Source organism: Gymnodraco acuticeps, unplaced genomic scaffold (genome assembly GCF_902827175.1).
Source record: "Gymnodraco acuticeps unplaced genomic scaffold, fGymAcu1.1, whole genome shotgun sequence".
Classification (NCBI taxonomy): Eukaryota; Metazoa; Chordata; class Actinopteri; order Perciformes; family Bathydraconidae; genus Gymnodraco; species Gymnodraco acuticeps.
Window position 1 is genome coordinate 161,062 of NW_022990211.1, and position 19,692 is coordinate 180,753.

The window sequence follows — 19,692 nt, forward strand, 5'->3', positions numbered from 1 at the left end:
CTGCGCCGAGGTGTGTAAGCTATCTGCTGTCCTGATGTCAATGGGGAGCTCATTCCACCATTTAGGAGCCAGGATAGCAAACCCACGTGTTTTTGCTGATGGGAACTTTGGTCCCCTTCGCAGCGAGCCGTTTGGTTGATGCAGAGCGGCGTGCACGTGCTGGGGTGTACGATTTAACCATGTCCTGGATGTAGGAAGGGCCAGATCCATTCGCAGCATGGTACGCAAGTACCATTGTCTTGAAGTGGATTCTAGCAGTTACCGGAAGCCAGTGAAGGGAGCGGAGGAGCGGCGTGGTGTGGGGAGAATTTAGGAAGGTTGAAGACCAGGCGAGCAGCTGCATTCTGGATGAGCTGCAAGGTCGGATGGCACATGCAGGTAGACCAGCCAGGAGGGAGTTACAGTAGTCTAGGCGTGAGGATGACGAGAGCCTGGACCAGAACCTGCGTGGCTTTCTTGGTCAGCTGGGTGACGCATTCTTCCTGATGTTTGTAAAGCGTGTATCTGCAGCAGCGGGTTGTAGCAGCGATGTTTGCAGTGAAGGACAGGTTGTTATCTAGGGTCACACCCAGATTCCTTGCAGTCTGAGTCGGGGAAACAACAGAGGTGCCGATGTTGATTGTTAGGTCAAGAGTGGGACAATCTTTTCCCGGAAGGAAGAGCAGTTCAGTCTGTCAAGGTTGAGCTTGAGGTGATGATCAGACATCCACTGAGAGATGTCAGCTAGACAAGCAGAGATGCGTGCGACGACCTGGGTCCTCTGAGCGGGGAAAGGACAGAATTAATTGGGTGTCGTCAGCGTAGCAGTGGTATGAAAAACCATGCGGGCTAATGACTGATCCGAGCGAGTTTGTGTACAAGGAGAAGAGGAGGGGACCAAGAACAGAGCCCTGAGGGACCCCTGTAGTTAATTGACAAGGGTCGGACTCGGACCCTCTCCAAGTCACCCTGTAGGTACGGTCTTTGAGGAATGAGGTGAGGAGGGAAAGTGCAGAGCCTGAAACTCCAAGTGCTTGGAGAGTGCGAAGGAGGATCTGATGATTCACCGTGTCGAATGCAGCAGACAGGTCCAACAGGATGATGACAGAGGAGAGGGAGGCTGCTTTAGCAGTGTGCAGTTCCTCAGTGACAGCAAGGAGGGCAGTTTCTGTGGAGTGACCTGCCTTGAAACCAGACTGGTGCGGATCCAGAAGGTTGTTCTGATGGAGATAGCAGGAGAGTTGTCTAAAGACAGTGCGTTCAAGTGTTTTAGACAGGAACGGGAGGAGAGAGACAGGCCTGTAGTTTATAACATCTGACGGGTTGAGAGTGGGTTTCTTTAGGAGAGGGTTTACTCTTGCCTCCTTGAGACTGTTTGGAAAGTGACCAGAAGTGTTGATGAAATGGGTGAGAAATGGTAGAATATCAGGAGCGATAGTCTGAAGGAGGTTTGAAGGGATAGGGTCCAGAGGACGGGTGGTAGGGCGGGCAGAGGTAATGAGGGTAAGAACCTCACTTGGAGATAGAGGGGAAAAGGAGGTCAGTGTGTGGGTGAAAGGAGGGTCTGGTGACCCAGCGGTGAGTAGAGGTGAGTCTGAAAAAAAGGTTGATGATATTCGCTCTTCTTTTTCTAAGTGTTTAACAAAGTCGCTTGACAGAAGGGAGGAGGGGGAAGGGGCTTTGGGGGTTCCAGGAGGGAGGAGAAGATGTAAAATAGTTTTTTGGGATTGGATCTTATCTTGAAAGAAAGTGCTTTTTGCCTGAGAGATCGAAGCAGAGAAAGAGGAGAGGAGAGCCTGATAGGTTAGGAGGTCGTCACGGTGTTTGGATTTCCACCATTTCCGCTCTGCTGCCCGAAGGATGGTTCTATTAGCACGCAGTGCATCATTTAGCCAGGGAGCAGGAGGGGACTGACGAGCCTGCCGAGATGTGAGAGGACAGAGAGAGTCCAGAGAGGACGAGAGAGTAGAGAGGAGAGTTTCTGCAGCAGAGTTTGGAGGTAGGAGTTGGAACGATTCAGAGGAAGGGAGGGCTGAGAGCACCGATGAGGCAAAGGTAGAGGGGGAGAGGGAACGAAGTTTACGGCGGACAGGTGCAGGATGGGAAGAGATTAGTTTGTTATGTTTGGAAAGGGGTAGAGAGAATGAAATGAAGAAGTGATTGGATGTGTGGAGCGGGTTTACAGTGAGGTTAGAAGTAGTGCAGTTCCTTGAGAATATGAGATCAAGGACATTGCCAGCTTTATGAGTTGGTGGGGACGGAGACAGTGAGAAAGCAAAGGCGGTTAACAGAGATGTTAGTTCGTCTATCTTCCCCGTCTGGAGGTTGAAGTATCCAAGAAGTACAGCGGGAGGACCAATTTCAGGGATGTGTGAGAGGAGATGATCTAATTCCTCCAAGAAGTCCCCCAAGGCGCCTGGTGGACGATAGAGAACAACAATGGTTAATTGTATAGGATGGGTTACTGTGACGGCATGGAATTCAAAGGTGGAAGGAGTGAAGTTAGGTAGCTTGAAGAGGGAAAAGCTCCATTTGGGAGAGAGCAGGAGACCAGTGCCACCTCCTCTGCCAGTGGGTCTAGGTGTATGGGAGAAGGAATATGCTGTGGAGAGAGCTGCTGGGGTGGATGTGTTGGATGGAGTAATCCAGGTCTCAGTGAGAGCAAGGAAATCCAGAGACTGCAGGGAAGCATAGCCAGAGAAGAAGTCAGCCTTAGGAACAGCTGACTGGCAGTTCCACAGGCCGCCTGAAACTAGATGTTGGATCTCAGTGGAGCATGTGGGATAGATGAGAGCAGGCCGGTTATATCGATTACGAGATACACGGGGCCAGTGATAATTGCGAGAAGACACATAAACATGAATGGAGAAAATACACATGATTATAGAATGAGGGGCTAAACAACCAAAGAAAATAAAACACCAGCGATACTTAGCTCAATCAGAGTAGGATTTGCCTCCTCTTTGCCTCCCTCGTGACTCCTGCAGGACTCTAATGTCTTAGCCTGTCTGACGCTGGAGCTAACGCTCCAGGAAAGTGCTACCTAAAATGGACACCTGATTGCTGAGTTCTCACAGCTGTGGGGCAACGTCCCTTTAATTAGTTAACTCTCTGTAGCTGGTGGCCCTCAAAAGGAAATCTAGACTGGCTTCCTCCTGATTTGTTATTGTCTTTTAAGTCAATTACATTAAACCCTAAGTTATAAAGTTATGAGTTTAACCCTTAATACAGTTACACCTACTCAATAAAGCTCTTAGTATTCTACAAATGTTTAAATGAAAGTTAACTCTAGCAGTCAGTTAGTTCACTTTTAAGGTTTCAGTCAAATTACTTGTTCCCAAGTTTCTGCCTGACAGATACTGTAGCGGTTTTGAGATTTAAAATCACAATTTCAGTCAGATCAACTACAGAGCATTGATACAGAGTACACACACTGAAACAGAGAAGTCTAAAAACAGAATGATACTCACACAATTCTAGAAGTCTCCAGTAGCTTTCCTGTCAAAATCGAGTTGCACACTCCTTTAGCTTAGCGTCACCACCGCTAAGCTAAAGGAGGCTAATGTTGGGCTATAAAGGCACTACAGCTTGGTCACATGACTTCACGTCACTACCGCTAAGCTAAAGGAGACTAATGTTGGGCTATAAAGGAACTACAGCACGGTCACATGACTTCACGTCACCACCGCTAAGCTAAAGGCTGCTAATGTTGGGCTATAAAGGAACTACAGCACGGTCACATGACTTCACATCACCACCGCTAAGCTAAAGGCGGCTAATGTTGGGCTATAAAGGAATTACAGCACGGTCACATGACTTCACATCACCACCGCTAAGCTAAAGGCGGCTAATGTTGGGCTATAAAGGAACTACAGCTTGGTCACATGACTTCACGTCACCACCGCTAAGCTAATGTTGGGCTATAAAGGAACTACAGCTTGGTCACATGACTTCACGTCACCACCGCTAAGTTAAAGGCGGCTAATGTTGGGCTATAAAGGAACTACAGCTTGGTCACATGACTTCACGTCACCACCGCTAAGCTAAAGGAGGCTAATGTTGGGCTATAAAGGAACTACGGCACGGTCACATGACTTCACGTCACCATCGCTGAGCTAAAGGCGGCTAATGTTGAATGTTTAGTTGTCTCATTTAGACACTTTTATGACGCATCAAATACACATCTTGTTAGCTTGTGTTAAACATAGTCCTAATTTCTGGCATGTTGCCAAAAACTCATTCAAAAAAACTATTGACTTTGAGATATGGGAAGTGCTCTATTGCTTAAAACCCATTTGTCCTCCATCAGGAAGTTTGACAATTAAATAATGAATTGTCATAAGGACACTTATTGAGGATATTTAATAATATATTACATTTGTATAGCGCCTTTCAAGGGACCCAAGGCTGCCTTACATGGTGAACAAACAAACAAACAAAAGGGGCAAATGATGAAGTAAAAAAAAATGAAATAAATAGCAGTCATATTTCCTGGTTTTAGGACTCATTCCTGCACCACTTTATTGTTAAACATTCAAATGTACTCACTTACAGCAAAGACAGATGTTGTGATGAACCTATCAGGTGAAATAAGGGTCATCTTGTGTGTAAAGTGAGTGGATGGACACAACTGGTGTGTGCTTTTGAATGTTTGTGTGTGTGTGGGGGGGGGGGGGGGTTGCGTTACACAAGCGGTCAGCGAGTCATTAGCTATACGACACGAGAGACTGAGGATCGGGTGTCCATTGAAGCAGAGACACCTCCATTGTTACTTTGAACAGATGTTATTTAGAAGGACACCTACCGGTTACCGGAGCTAAAGCTAAATTACTGTTTGTTCCGAAACAAACTAGATGTTCTAGTCAAGGTTATTCTCAGTTTAAATGTTCAGTTGGTTTCCATTTTACTTTCAGAGTGTCATTTTATTTAGTTTTTTTTTCAGAATGGTTCATTTTCTTGGTGGTTTTAGGCTCGGTGTGTCTTTCAGATGATAACGAAAACATGTGTAGCCCAATTTTCATGTAACTGGTTGGAAGGCAAGGCAAGTCAAGTTTATTTATATAGCACTTTTCAATACAAGGCAATTCAAAGTGCTTTACAAAAAATGAAAGACATTCAGAAAATGGCATTTAAAATCAGTCAAAAGGGTGTAGCAGCTATATACACATTTTTTGATGGCATTTGTGCTTGCAAGACAAATTAGTTTCCCACTGGGTAAACTCACATGTTCTCTGCTTCAAGTCGAACATTAACTCTGTATTAAATATCAACGTTTCCTTTACACTTTGAGCATTAATCACAATTATCAATTACAACAACTTGTAAACTCAGAAATTAGGACCTTGTTTTAGTTTCAGGTATGATATCTCAGAAAAATGTGGCAACGTGCAAATGCAACGAAAAAAACGTTGAGTAACGGCAATAATACTTAAATCTTGTAAATTGATATTCTTGAGTCTGTATTAATGTATAAATCATGTTGTTGCTATTTAATTCTGTATGACTACCCCATATGTGAATAACAACAAGTATTAATTGTGAAGCATTGCTCCATCTGCTGGACTCTTTTAACGCACAAGAGTTGAAGGAAATTCATCCATTCCCCTTTTTCTTTTAATTTATAACAAACTCAAAACAAAAATGTATTTGCCTTAATATGTATACTATTGTTACTAGTTTATTTTTTTTATCAAGCAATATCATTTCAGTTAAAGTCAACTATAATATATCAGGGGGTCCGCGGGGTCTTAAAAAGTATTAAAAGTTGATAAATCAATTTAGCGAAAATGAAGGCTATTAAAAAGTATTAAACGGCATTTTCCAAGGTTTTACATTTTGTAGCTTGTTTTCAATAAGTATATAAATTGTCCAAAGAGGTTGTATTCTACAGTCTGCCTGAATGTAATCATTGCGTAGGTGTGTAGTGTGATTCTGTGTAGTTTATTAATGGCATCCCGTTGGATTTGACGTCATCTGAACAGGACATCGCACGCTCACTGCTTGATCCGTCCGTTTACGCCGGTTGTTAAAAACATCGTTATGGGGAAATGCAAGTCTGCGTCCAAATGGTTGGAAGATAAGGAGGAAGGACAATCAATACTGTGTATAGTGAATGTGAGGTGAAGTGTGTCGCCAAGGTAACCGGTTAAAACTCGAAGTGGAGATGAGGTCTTAAAATGTATGGAAAGGGTCTTTAAAGGGTCTTACATTTGACTTCAGGATTCCTGCATATACCCTGCCACCCTTATGTAGCTGTAAACGTAAGGAAAACATGGATTTGTACCTATTCTGTGCAGGAATCCAGGAAATAAATATTGAAATATTGATGCTAGGGCTCCCGATTGAAAGTCTGATACAACAGAAAACATGATGTTATACTGATATAGCCTTGGGATGAATAGAAAATATAGTTTTAAGTTTTCACTGGAGCCATTTTGTGTTTTGGCTAAACTCTTAATATAAACTTTATTGGAGCTATGGTTAGACTTCCAATATTTCCAAAGAAACAACTTACATTTCAGAAATGTTTCACATATATTCATTAACACAGCATGAGAGAAATCTAAAATGCAAATGTGTTCACGATGAAACGTAAGGGTTTAACCAGAGGTCTTAATAGGTCTTACATTTGACTTCAGGATTTAAACCATCGTCATGTATTTTATTTCATAAATATTGAATTTTGAAGCATTGGTACTTTTAATTTCTGTGGTTCATTGTCTCAAGAGTTGATGGGAAGTCTTGCGTTTTACGGTACAAAAGCTTAAAAACACATACTTAATAATATTTGTACTTCGCGATATCTTTACAGTTTAATTTTTTTCAAAGGAATTAATTTGATTACGTTAATTTTTTACAGCTAATTCCTGTTTTTAGTTTTAGGTTACTAAAAATAACCCCGGTTCTAACATGTTCTTCAAAGAGCCGTTTGTCACATTACGGACACACAAACACACTCATCTTCTTTTTTAATCAGAACTTAATCATGTATCACAGCGAGCTCATCAGCGTCAGACAATTATCCGACCCTAAATGAGCTTTCTACGTGATTTACGGTGTTAGTCGGGTTACATAAAGACGTTTGCAGGAATTTCATCACGTTCTCTTTGCAGGAGCAGATTATCGATCAGAGGAAAACACTCTGAAACTGTTAAAGGTCGCCTATTGTGCAAAATCCACTTCTTCATGTCTCTTCTACATCAACATGTGTCCCCTCTTCTTCATGTCTCTTCTACATCAACATGTGTCCCCTCTTCTTCATGTCTCTTCTACATCAACATGTGTCCCCTCTTCTTCATGTCTCTTCTACATCAACATGTGTCCCCTCTTCTTCACGTCTCTTCTACATCAACATGTGTCCCCTCTTCTTCATGTCTCTTCTACATCAACATGTGTCCCCTCTTCTTCATGTCTCTTCTACATCAACATGTGTTCCCTCTTCTTCATGTCTCTTCTACATCAACATGTGTCCCCTCTTCTTCATGTCTCTTCTACATCAACATGTGTCCCCTCTTCTTCATGTCTCTTCTACATCAACATGTGTCCCCTCTTCTTCATGTCTCTTCTACATCAGCACGTGTCCCCTCTTCTTCACGTCTCTTCTACATCAACATGTGTCCCCTCTTCTTCATGTCTCTTCTACATCAACATGTGTCCCCTCTTCTTCATGTCTCTTCTACATCAACATGTGTCCCCTCTTCTCCATGTCTCTTCTACATCAACATGTGTCCCCTCTTCTTCATGTCTCTTCTACATCAACATGTGTCCCCTCTTCTTCATGTCTCTTCTACATCACCATGTGTCCCCTCTTCTTCATGTCTCTTCTACATCAACATGTGTCCCCTCTTCTTCATGTCTCTTCTACATCACCATGTGTCCCCTCTTCTTCATGTCTCTTCTACATCACCATGTGTCCCCTCTTCTTCATGTCTCTTCTACATCAACATGTGTCCCCTCTTCTCCATGTCTCTTCTACATCAACATGTGTCCCCTCTTCTTCATGTCTCTTCTACATCACCATGTGTCCCCTCTTCTTCACGTCTCTTCTACATCAACATGTGTCCCCTCTTCTTCATGTCTCTTCTACATCAGCATGTGTCCCCTCTTCTTCATGTCTCTTCTACATCAACACGTGTCCCCTCTTCTTCATGTCTCCTCTACATCAACATGTGTCCCCTCTTCTTCATGTCTCTTCTACATCAACATGTGTCCCCTCTTCTTCATGTCTCTTCTACATCAACATGTGTCCCCTCTGTGGAAAGAGACTTTGAAAGTTTCAGGAACAAAGATTCTCTCTCTTTTTGTCCATTTCTATAAAAACCTGTCTGAAAATGAGCTGATCAGATTTTGGCCACTTAATGATGTCATAACAATGTGTTGTCTTGTGTAACCATTAGCCAATCAGCAACCAAGGTAACCCCCCCCCCCTTATCACCTGAATCTCCTCCTAGAGCGCCATTGAGTTCTTTGTAACCAAATACCTCTCAGAGGGGCGTGGGGAGGGGCTCCTTATTTTCATCTAAAGTAACAGACAGAGAATCAGCACTTTGGAAACAGGGCTGAAACAGAGGGGATTATGGGTAATGCTGCAATGATCTGTTTGGTGCTTCAGCCAATCAGAGACAGGCTCTGGATATATCTGAGATCTAAAATTAAGCACTTTTTAAGATGCACACATTTTCAAAAGCCCGTGAGGAACATTACACACATCAACAGTATTTTACTGTATATCTGTAGAGTTCAATGTTAATTGACAATAAATATTGTTGTTTTTGAATTGTACTTTCTTTCTTTCTATTTGATTGGCAGTCAGTTGTTGATTACATGCAGACGTTTGAGTAAACAGTTATTTTGTGTTTTTTTGCAATTCTTGAGTGTATTTTAATGTGTTATTACTGTGGTAAACAGTATTTCGATCTTTCTGTGTGTACAAACATATTTTGAGATTGACAATAAAGTTGACTTGGAGTACTTTGACTTTGATACAGCTACTAGGCTACTTCAATATCTATCACACTAATTCATAAAGCAAGTTAGACATTTTGATGTTCCGGACCTTTGCATGGGGACATTTCCTCTAACTGGACCTCGTTTAATTTGAGTTGAATACCCCTATTGTAGTTAAAGCTGTGTGTTGAATGTTTTTTTAATAACGTGTTCTTTGTTTTCCGCAGGGGCGACCCCAGTCTCGTCAAACTAAATGTAGCCATAACCTGTGGCTACCTCCTTTATGGTGAGATGATTTCTGTTTGTACTGTTTCCACTAGTTCCACTCCATGTCATTCAATGTATACAGTGTAAGCACACAAAGAAAAGCGGTATTTAATCAGAATTTCACTGATTATATGTAGAAACACCAATATGTCAGGTTTAAAATAACACCGATCTGCACTTTAATATGTGAATAAACACATGCATTCAACCAAAAACACACACATTATTACGTACTGTATAAGTGAACAATGTCATAAAATCCTGTGTAGTAGTTTTTATCTCCCCTGTGTACATAACTCGGACTATTGTAGAAAGCAAAGGTCGTGGCCACAGCTTATTTTTATGACATTTTACAGCTTTGAAGGAACACTTCACCCACAAAGTGCTCATTTGTATATCAATTACGAACCACAACACCTTTTCAAACTCTGATTTTATTAATAATACATTACATTTATTTATTACATGGCTTAGTTGAATACTCGATTCTGATTGGTCAATTCAGAACATGTGACACGTTTGTTAATCCAGAACAGACAGACCGCTGCCAAGGATGTATTGACGTTAAAGGACGCTCACATCTGCAGAAAGAAGTTCGGTCGATTTAACTGTAAACTGGGACAAGAAAGCAGCGGAGAAGTAACGGGGCGGAAACCCTCCTTTTTACGCAGCGGTCCAGACATAGACATCAAACGGCGACACATATTCAGTTGCAGGGATATCTAGATACTTCCCAAGGTTTGACATAATGAATTGTGCTACTTTTAAAGCAAGCAACGATGTTTTCAAATCAAAAAGGTCCGCAAAAACGCTATTGAAGCAGTTCCTACCGTTGCTACATATTTCAAACGGTAACAACGGACTATTTTTCTTAGCGGATTCTTGTCATTTTAAATAATAGCCTACTATTTTTTAAATCAATAAAAACATTTTCTAAATCTATAAAAGCATTTCAATATATATATATATCGTTACTTTGTTGAGAATGTGGCCGTGCAATAAGCGGGATAATGTGCAGCGACTTGGTCATTATGGGGAAAAGAACACACACACACACACTCTGTGTACATCCGCTCACTTTACGCACGAGATGACCCTGAACTCACCACTGTCAAACATTATCCCTTACATAGTGCTTTTCCTGGTGCTCAAAGCGCTTATTTTTTTTTAGTTAAATTGATTTTTTGATTGATTTTTTGATTTCAATAAGTTAGATGGGGACAATATAAGCTATAAGTCCTGTTTTTTGTATGTATTGGTTTTTCCCACACATAAGTACAAATGCAGGTGCTATATTACAAAAAAAAGAAACAATAATGATAATAACATAAAAAGACCATTACAGCAATGAGAGAAATAAACCAAAATGACATAAGACTGAAACAGAAACTATAAAGTTTTGTTTATGGAGTATTTTCTCTACTCTGTTTACTCTAAAGCAGTGATTCTCAAATGGGGGTACGCGGACCCCTAGGGGTACGTTGGGGTACTGCAGGCGGTTAATAAAAAGAAATACCATGCATGACTACAAAAATAATCTTAGTACAATAAGTTAAATAGAAAACACAATTTTATATAAAAAGCCCTCCACCATCTGCCCCCCCCCCCCCCCCCCCTACCTCACTGACCTCCTCATCCCCTACCAACCCCCCCGGTCCCTCAGATCCACCTCAGCCGGTTTGCTTTCCATCCCCAAGGCCAAACTCCGGAGCTTCGGGGACAGAGCCTTCTCTGTGGCAGCCCCGAAGCTCTGGAACTCCCTCCCTCCCCCAAGACCTCCGTGAGTCTGAGTCCCTCACCCTGTTCCAGTCCCGCCTCAAAACCCACCTTTTCAACTCTGTATATCCATAAGCCCCCCCCCTCTCAACCAACTTCCTCCTGACTGCTTTTCTGTTTTGTTTCTTTGTTTCTTTTTTTGTTTTGTTTTTGTTTTGTTTGTCTACCCTCCCTCCCAAATGTAAAGCGTCTTTGGGTTCAAGAAAAGCGCTATAGAAATATAATTTATTATTATTATATAAACATGTCAAATGTGTGTGTTGTATTTTATAGTTTTAATAATATATCATTTTGTTCATTGGTTTGTTAAATATATATTAATTCAATAGAAATGCATGCATAAAGATGAACATATCCTTAGTTTGATGTAATGCATGCATGACGGAGTTAATCAATCACACACTGATGGAACCTCACTATATTGTAATTATTTAAATAGGCTTTTTCTATCAAAACATTTCGGGGTCGGTCAGGGGGTACTTGGCTGAGAAAATGTTTTCAAGGGGGTCACGACCACACTTCAGATGTCCTATAACAGTGTTTTTCAAAGCGGGGGCCCCGACCCCCCGGGGGGCGCCAGGGGGGTCGCGCAAAGTTTGAGGGAAAGGAGAATTTTTTTCTTTTTTTAAAGTTACATTTTTTTTATTTTATGTTATTAATAACTGCATATCAATCAGTGTCCTTTGATGCCAATCTTTTAATATTTTGTATTTATTCATATTTTATTTTTTTGTTTTGAAATCACACGACCGTGTTGTTTATATATATATATGAATATAAATATGTTTATTGTTAATATTACTGTTGAATATTATATATAAATAGCTTTCAAAAATGCTAAAGATATATGTTAATTGTTCATATTACTGTTCAAAATTATATAATATTATAAAGACAGAAATCACTTTAAAACTGCTTTAAAATAGGTTTACTGTTGATATTACTGTTTAATATTGTGTTAAGCATGTTTATAACAGAAGACACAATCAATGTAATGAATGACAAACAAAATATAAATACAAAAAAAATTAGAAGAATAACTGATTATGAATTATTAATACAAATATATATTAAGAAAACGTATTCAGCTGTATGATTTAATTTGTCATATTTTCCATCATGATGTACTCATCATTTAAAAAAATAATTGCAACAGGGGGGTCCCCGCCAGACGATAATGCTATATGGAGGTCCTTGGCATGGCAAAGTTTTCCTATAACATGCCAGCTTTACCTGTGTTCCACTTTCTCCACCTGTTTTAAAGGCAGTAATGTTTATAAAGCAGTGGTTTCATGGTGTTGACCGGCTCTCTGTCCCTCTGTCCTCAGACCTCGTGCTGCTGGCCACTAACTGGAGCACGATGGGCGACGGCTTCTTCGTCTGCCACCACTTGGCGGCGCTGTATGCATATGGATATGTTCTGGTGAGTAGATCACTCTTCAGAGTTAGAGTGTGAAAACTCAGGGTTAGAGGAAGCGTTCAGTTCAATTAACTGTATAATAGTTACTTTTTAAATCTCCAGCTACACACTGCTTTATTTCAGTAAATGTATTACCATTGTCAGAGGTGGGAGAAGCACTCAGACCTTGTACTTGAGTAAAAGTAGAAGTACTCGGACCTTGTACTTGAGTAAAAGTAGAAGTACTCAGGTCTTGTACTTGAGTAAAAGTAGAAGTACTCAGGTCTTGTACTTGAGTGAAAGTAGAAGTACTCAGACCTTGTACTTGAGTAAAAGTAGAAGTACTCAGACCTTGTACTTGAGTAAAAGTAGAAGTACTCAGGTCTTGTACTTAAGTAAAAGTAGAAGTACTCAGGTCTTGTTCTTGAGTAAAAGTAGAAGTACTCAGGTCTTGTACTTGAGTAAAAGTAGAAGTACTCAGGTCTTGTACTTAAGTAAAAGTAGAAGTACTCAGGTCTTGTTCTTGAGTAAAAGTAGAAGTACTCAGATCTTACCAGAGTGTAGGAATACTCTGTTACAGTAAAAGTCCTGCATTCAAAATGTTCCTCAAGTAAAAGTAGAAAAGTATTCTCATCAAAATATAGTGAAAGTAGCGACAGTAAAAGTAGTGATTGTGCAGATTGATCCATTTCAGAATAATATATATGATATGTTTTATAATGATTGATCATGAAAGTGTTCTCAAAGCTGGTAAAGGAGCAGCTAGCTTGAATGACTTTGTATACTGCAGGGTAGCTGGTGGATTTACTCCAGGTGGAACTAAAGTCTGATTCAACACTTGATTATATTTCACATCATTCATCCACATCTGTGAAGTAACTGAAGGTATTAAATAAATGTAGTGGAGGAAAAGTACACAATTTATCTCTGACCTGTAGTGGAGTAGAAGTACAAAGTAACAACACATTGAACTACTCAAGTAAAGTACAAGTATCTCTAAATTGTACTTAAGTAAATGGACTTAGTTACTTTACACCTCCGACCATTGTATTGACTTAGAATGCAATTGGAGACATGACACTATTCCAATGTCCAAATGTTTAATGTAAGGTCATAATCACAAAGCTATGTGTTACTCTGGTTACTCCCTGAGAAGGGAGAGATAGTATTGTTGTTGTTTATGTTTTGTAAATTGTCTCCGTGTTCGGTTTGTGAAGCACTTTGTTTTACCTTGTTTGTTTGAGAAGTGCTCTATAAATAAAGTTTGATTTGATTGCAGACTCGAGGCGTGCTTCCCTACTTTGCAAACTTCCGCCTCATTTCAGAGCTGTCCACACCGTTTGTGAACCAAAGGTGAGTCAGCATCACTTTACCCTCTACCTTTCAACATATCCCAGAATGCATAGCAACAAGTGTTCTATTTCTGTCTGTCAATACGAAAAGTCCTGCAGCGAAAATTGAGGGGAAAGTAATTAGGATCATAATCAAAATAATTGATTTACTTCAATTGTGCCGAGTGAATATTGCTCCATTTTAGAATAACAAATTACTTTAATCAAAAGTAACAAATATAATCATATAAACTTTTTTTAATCTATTTTTAAATTAATCTAAAGACACAATGAACGGATAAAGATAGAAAAGAAGAGAAAAAAAATGTTGAATTTACAAATTATCAATAACAAAATCCCCTTCCTCCCTGCAGGTGGTTCTTCGAGGCGTTAAAGTACCCTCGCTCTCACCGCCTCGTCGTTATAAACGGCGTTGCCATGGCGGTCGTCTTCTTCCTGGTCCGCTGCGCCGTCATGCCGTCCTATTGGTCCAGCGTCTTTGCCACTTTCGGCACGGAGGCCTTCACTAGGCTGGGCCTCGCCGCTCAGGTGGCGTGGATCTCCTCCTGCATCGCGCTGGACATCCTGAACGTCATCTGGATGTACAAGATCGCCCGCGGCTGCTACAAGGTGATCAAAGGAAGATGGGGGGCGAGGAAAGGAAAGGAGGAGGTATCGGAGAAGGAGGTAACAGAGAAGGAGGTGGAGAAAAAAGACGGGAAGCACGTCAACAACCACATGGACTGAAGAGAGCGAAAGGAAATGTAGGAACAGGAAGTAAGGAGGAAGGGGAAATCCTCACAGACCCACGTGATGGTCCTTTAAGTCCCGACGCGAGACAAAGAGACTCTCGAGCTCCAGCCTTTGCAGCTCAGTGTTGGGACAGAGGCAGAAAGCACACTTTTAACTCCGTCTGTCACCTTTTCGTTCGTCCTTTTACCCATCATATATCCCCCCCTCCTTCAGCCTCTGAAGTGCCTGCGAAAGACAGGATTTTTTTGCAGGATCGCAAAGTCTGACCGAGCCTTCAGAAGACGACCATCTCTCGCTGATTTCCCCCCCGAACATCCTTCATCTACTCCGTCCACGCTCGAGGAGACGCTCCCGTGTGCAGTGTTCGTGAATCTACAGGGCTCTCGTCTTAAAACTCATCAGACCTCACGATATACAAAAAGAGACAGAAAAACACCATAATGCCTCTTCTACAGTATCACCTGCTGTGGCCTCCTTGTAAGAAAGTGGCACCTGCCTATTACCAGCCATGCCCCTCCAACGCCCCGTGAACAATTCGGATTATATATATATTAAAATATTTAGAATATGCATGCAGGAAAGACACACTCTCCAACACCCTGTAGGTCCTGTGTCCACATAACGTCTTTTTCTGCACTGAGCAGAGGCTTTTTTCAATGTTTCTGGGATGATATCTCGACAACTTTTGATATTTTTTCCATTTGACATCAGCTGGTAGATCCGTGAAAGTAGGGCGATCCGCGTACAAATCAACGCTCACCGGAGAAAACATCAATGTACATTAAATTAGCTTTTTTGGTTATAGCTGTTTCCCTGGTAAAAAACCAAACTTCTCGTCTTTGTACGGAGGGCATTCGCGTACGGAGATAAAAGTTCAACACTAACAATAGAGAAAGACAACAAATACGCTTTTCTGTCTTTTTTATAATGGAGAAACACGGCCTAAAGCGAGCTTCTCCTCCACATACGTCGGGTGGTCTGTGTACTACGATAACAGTTTAGCATTTAACGGAGAAAACATCCATGTACAACAAATGAGCTTTTCGGTTTTTGTTATGGTTGCTTCCATCTGAAAGCAGTCAAACACAAGCTTCTCCTCCACGTACGGGGGGGGGGGGGGCAGCAGCAATCTGCGATAAAGAGATGGAGATAAAGGTTCTACAGATGGTTATACAGATCACAGTAAAAAAACATTCATGCAAAACAAATGAGCTTTTGGGTGTGATCTGTGTATGGAAACAAAAGTTCTGCTGAGAAAACATTCACCGTAGAAAACATCCGTGTGCAACGAATTCGCTTTATGGGTTTTGTTTCCGATTGAAAGACACGGTCAAACACGAGATTGTCCTCATCCTACGGAGGGCGGTCCGCATATAAAAGTGAAACACTCACTGGCAGCAACATTCATGTACAACAAATTCGCTTTTTCGTCTTTGTTATTGTTTCTTTCTGAATAACACAATCAAGCTTCTCCTTCAATTTCAAGAGTGACGTCAATAGCTTCTTTCTGAAAAGTCAGTCAAGTTAATATCAACTCGGAGCGTTTGTAGCGGCCACACAAAAAACAGAGGGTGAGCTTTTAGAAATAAGAGAAAAGAGAGAAAACGCCTCTCTGTGGACACGGGCTTCTCACAGGACAATTTTTTGCCTTTTCAGTATTCATTGTGTCGGCATCGCCCAGCTGTATTTTTATTTTACCCGCCCTGAAGTTACATCCAATTCATTTTACATCCATCGCAACCCTCTGCCTCACTGGATACTCCACTGGCCAGCTTTTGGTTGTGTTCTACCTCTCCCCCTGCCTTACAAAGACCTCCCGCCGTCATGAGAAAACTTTTTTTGTTGTTATTCTTTCTATTGTACCGAGTGATTTTAGCCTTTGATATGTTATCTGTTGTGATATCACTGATTCAGAGGGACACCTTCAACCCAGCCAATGCAGTAAAGTGTGTCTTTCTAAAGAAACACCCCCCCCACAATGGAAGTCTTTATACTTCCTCTGATCACGTTTTTTTGTTCTCCGTGACTCTGAGAATCTAATCTTACAAGGGAAAGGGAAAAGTCCACAAACATTTGGACTTTTTTCCCCCACTTCCTTTCCAAAAGTTGGCACAATCATAGCGTGCAAACGATATAATTGAAGCCCTTCAGAAACACTGACATGGTGCTCTTTTTCTTGCAGAATGTCAGCAGTAGGAATGCTAGCAATACGACAATTTCTTTCCAAACGTTTCTACATAATTTGGATGTATCAATTTATGGCAATCTGCATGTTGTTTTTCTTTTCTGTATAAATTGTAAATCACTTCAGAGCATGGTAACATATTTCTGTGATGCCTTAGCGACTAGTCATGATAGATGAATAACATCTAGATATGAAACTGCATTAATCCGATGCTTAAAAAGGGGTTTGTCTTCCAAAATGTCTCGCCTCTCGGAGCGGACTGAATGCATGTATTTGTTCTTTACTTTCCTCGCTGCATGTCTGTACAGTTAATTCTCATACAGTAGCTCTGTATGGCCGACTCACTAATCATTAACCACATTCTCTGTGTGGTAGTTTTTTTTACAAATTCATGAACTCTACTCCTTGTACACTAAGACTACATCGCTGATATTATGACGGACAGAGATACAGGCTTTTGTCACACAACAAGAAATGTATAAATGTCATTGTTGCTTATAGGAGAACTCCACCGATTTAAAAATGGGGAAATCACGATGAATAGCTTAAAAAATGGTGCAGATTTTCGTCGAGTTTCCATCTAAATGAAGTGTGAATTTTAACCAAAACTTCAGCTTAAAAAAATCTGCAAGAATTTCACATTAATATAAGGAGAAAAAAGAGGGTGTGTCAAAGTGACGTCATTAAAACAACAATGGAAAAACGATATTGCTATTTCTATGAAGGTGACTTTTATTTTATTTTCTCTGTCACTATTTATTAACTTTTCAATGTAAATGCATTTAAGGTACGTCACTGTGACACACTTTTAAATAAAAATGTATCCGTGTTTTGCAATTTTAAGATGTGTATTAAAATAGATACACACTTAGTATTTTTATTTAACTTTTTTTTTCTTTGACTTAAACCTTTTGCCTACATTGCCCATAATGCAACAGTTCAAGTGTGTAGCCGCTAATTATGCCGTTTTTGTTTATTTCTAATTTTTCCAGTCAGGTTTTTTTTATTTCACAAAAGTAAAATGCTAATTAAAACAAAGTCTTTCAAAAAAAATGTAACACTTTATTCCACAACTTGGTACTACATCACCCATAATGCAACACTTCATTCTAGCGTTTCAGGTGTTCCAATGGTGGCTCATTCAGTCAGGTTTTATTTGTTTTTGCCAATTTAAAAAACAGCAAGTAGAAGCTCATACTGCCCAATTATATTTATTTGTATATTACACATATAGTTGTACTAAACAAACCCATTTTTAATTTATTTTTAACCTATGTAGTGGCACTTCCCAAGACGTGAAAACAGCTTGTGTGTGTCCAATCGGTGGAGTTCCCCTTTAATTGGAACAGATAATGGAGAATATCTCACTGTGTTGCTATGGAGACGACCTCCTGTCTGTCTGTCATCACCACAGAGGAGGGGCTACAGTATCTTGTGCCTTTTTTAACACAAACGGTGGATGTGATGCAGCCAGGTTTTGGATTAGCATGACTTTCTAATGTAATACCCAGTGATGATCTCCTCTGTACTCCACATGTATACTCTTTGTATATATTTTTATAACCTCTTGCCTGCACAATGATTAATCCGGCCAAGTATTATAATCCAAAGCTGATCCCTTTTCTCGGGGAGTTTTGTGTTTTTCTCCTGAAATACAGGGAGGTATGTCTCTATGAATGTTGTGATTTTAGTTATTTAGTGGCATTAGAGATGCGCTCACAGTGTCCCGAGGCAGTCAGAATGGAAATTATATTTTTTCACTTTACGACAGGTTAGTAAACGGGGAGGCTAACATCTCATTTCTCCAGCCTCCTAATCTCGAAGCTGTGAATAGTTGTAGAAAGAAACTGTAATATCAACAAAAAAAACTATAATAATCAGAGTACACTGTGGGGAATGAGCCGAGAAGCAGGTGCACTTCTTCGTTTTGTTTTGTTTTGCCGTCTTTGAGTTTTAAACTGCTCGTGCACAAAGTAAAACGACACTCACGAGAATTGCAATGTACCGGAGAGAGTTTTTGTATGTTTCAGGGTTTTCTACAGAATATATTTCAACACCTGATATATGTGTCTCACACCCTGGGGATGTTCGGACAGAAAGAATTGATGGATTAAAAAAATAAAAAAGGCTGCTATTGTAAAGGCCGGGATCTGAATCGTATCAGGTTAGAACAACCACATTTGCCTTTTCTTTCTTTTTTTGGGGAGGCCAACGTTCATTATGTCAAATAATGAATATATTTAAAGATATATTATTAAGGTATATACAAACCTGTGTATATCAAAGTATTGAACACTGATGCACCAATTAAACGAATTGTAAGTGTGTTTAATTTCTCTTCTTTCTTAGGTACATTAAAACAGTGCTGCATCAGAATCTGGTACTTAAACAGTACATCTTACACCTGGTACTTGGGCAGTTTTGATGTGAAGTTTGATTCTATTAAATAACATGGATTAAGAATTGTATAATGATTGAAAATGACTGGAAAAATTGCGGATAAATTGACAGCAAATATGATTTTTCTTTTGATTGACTTGCCAGTGTGGCTTGTGTTGTTTCCCCCTCTTTGACTTGTTTTTATTTTTTGTCTTTTAATGCAATGCAATCTCTTTCATTTCTTTGTTTTCTGGAGATTTTAATGTGAAACAGCCTACACTACACGCAGGCCTCGTCTGAGCGTCGTCTACAATGACCACTACTAATGATCATGTAACTGTAGTGCTGGAAGTTGAGACTTACTTGAAAGTGTTGCTCTTCAATAAAGTTGAAGACCAAGAGAAAACAGTTGCCTGGCTCTTTCGTTCTTACTCTACACTTACATGTTAAATATATAACATTCTGCATTTTTTAAATATCTAAAATACTACTACACCTATGCAGGGCCGTCCCTCCCTGCAGGCCGATCATGCAGACTGCGTGGGGCCTCACCTTGTGGAGGGGGCCTCAACTGAGCCGAAAATGTGGCGCAATTAGTGTGGTTTCGCTGCTGCGAGGCTCCACTAGCACCCCCCCCCCCCCCTCATGTTGGCCAGGGACGGCTCGGCACCTATGTT

The 19,692-nt window shown here is 40.5% G+C and overlaps 1 protein-coding gene across 2 annotated transcripts in view; it reads left to right on the forward strand.

Moving 5' to 3' along the window:
* Positions 1-19,425, forward strand: part of tlcd4b (TLC domain containing 4b) — a 59,676-nt gene extending 40,251 nt beyond the window's left edge. For both annotated transcript variants that reach the window (XM_034218398.1, XM_034218397.1), the window contains 4 exons: positions 9,153-9,211; positions 12,297-12,391; positions 13,647-13,720; positions 14,073-19,425. In XM_034218398.1, the coding sequence (XP_034074289.1) occupies positions 9,153-9,211; positions 12,297-12,391; positions 13,647-13,720; positions 14,073-14,445 (601 nt within the window). In that variant the 3' untranslated portion in view covers positions 14,446-19,425. The remainder of the gene's footprint in view (positions 1-9,152; positions 9,212-12,296; positions 12,392-13,646; positions 13,721-14,072) is intronic.
* Positions 19,426-19,692: the final 267 nt, after the last annotated feature.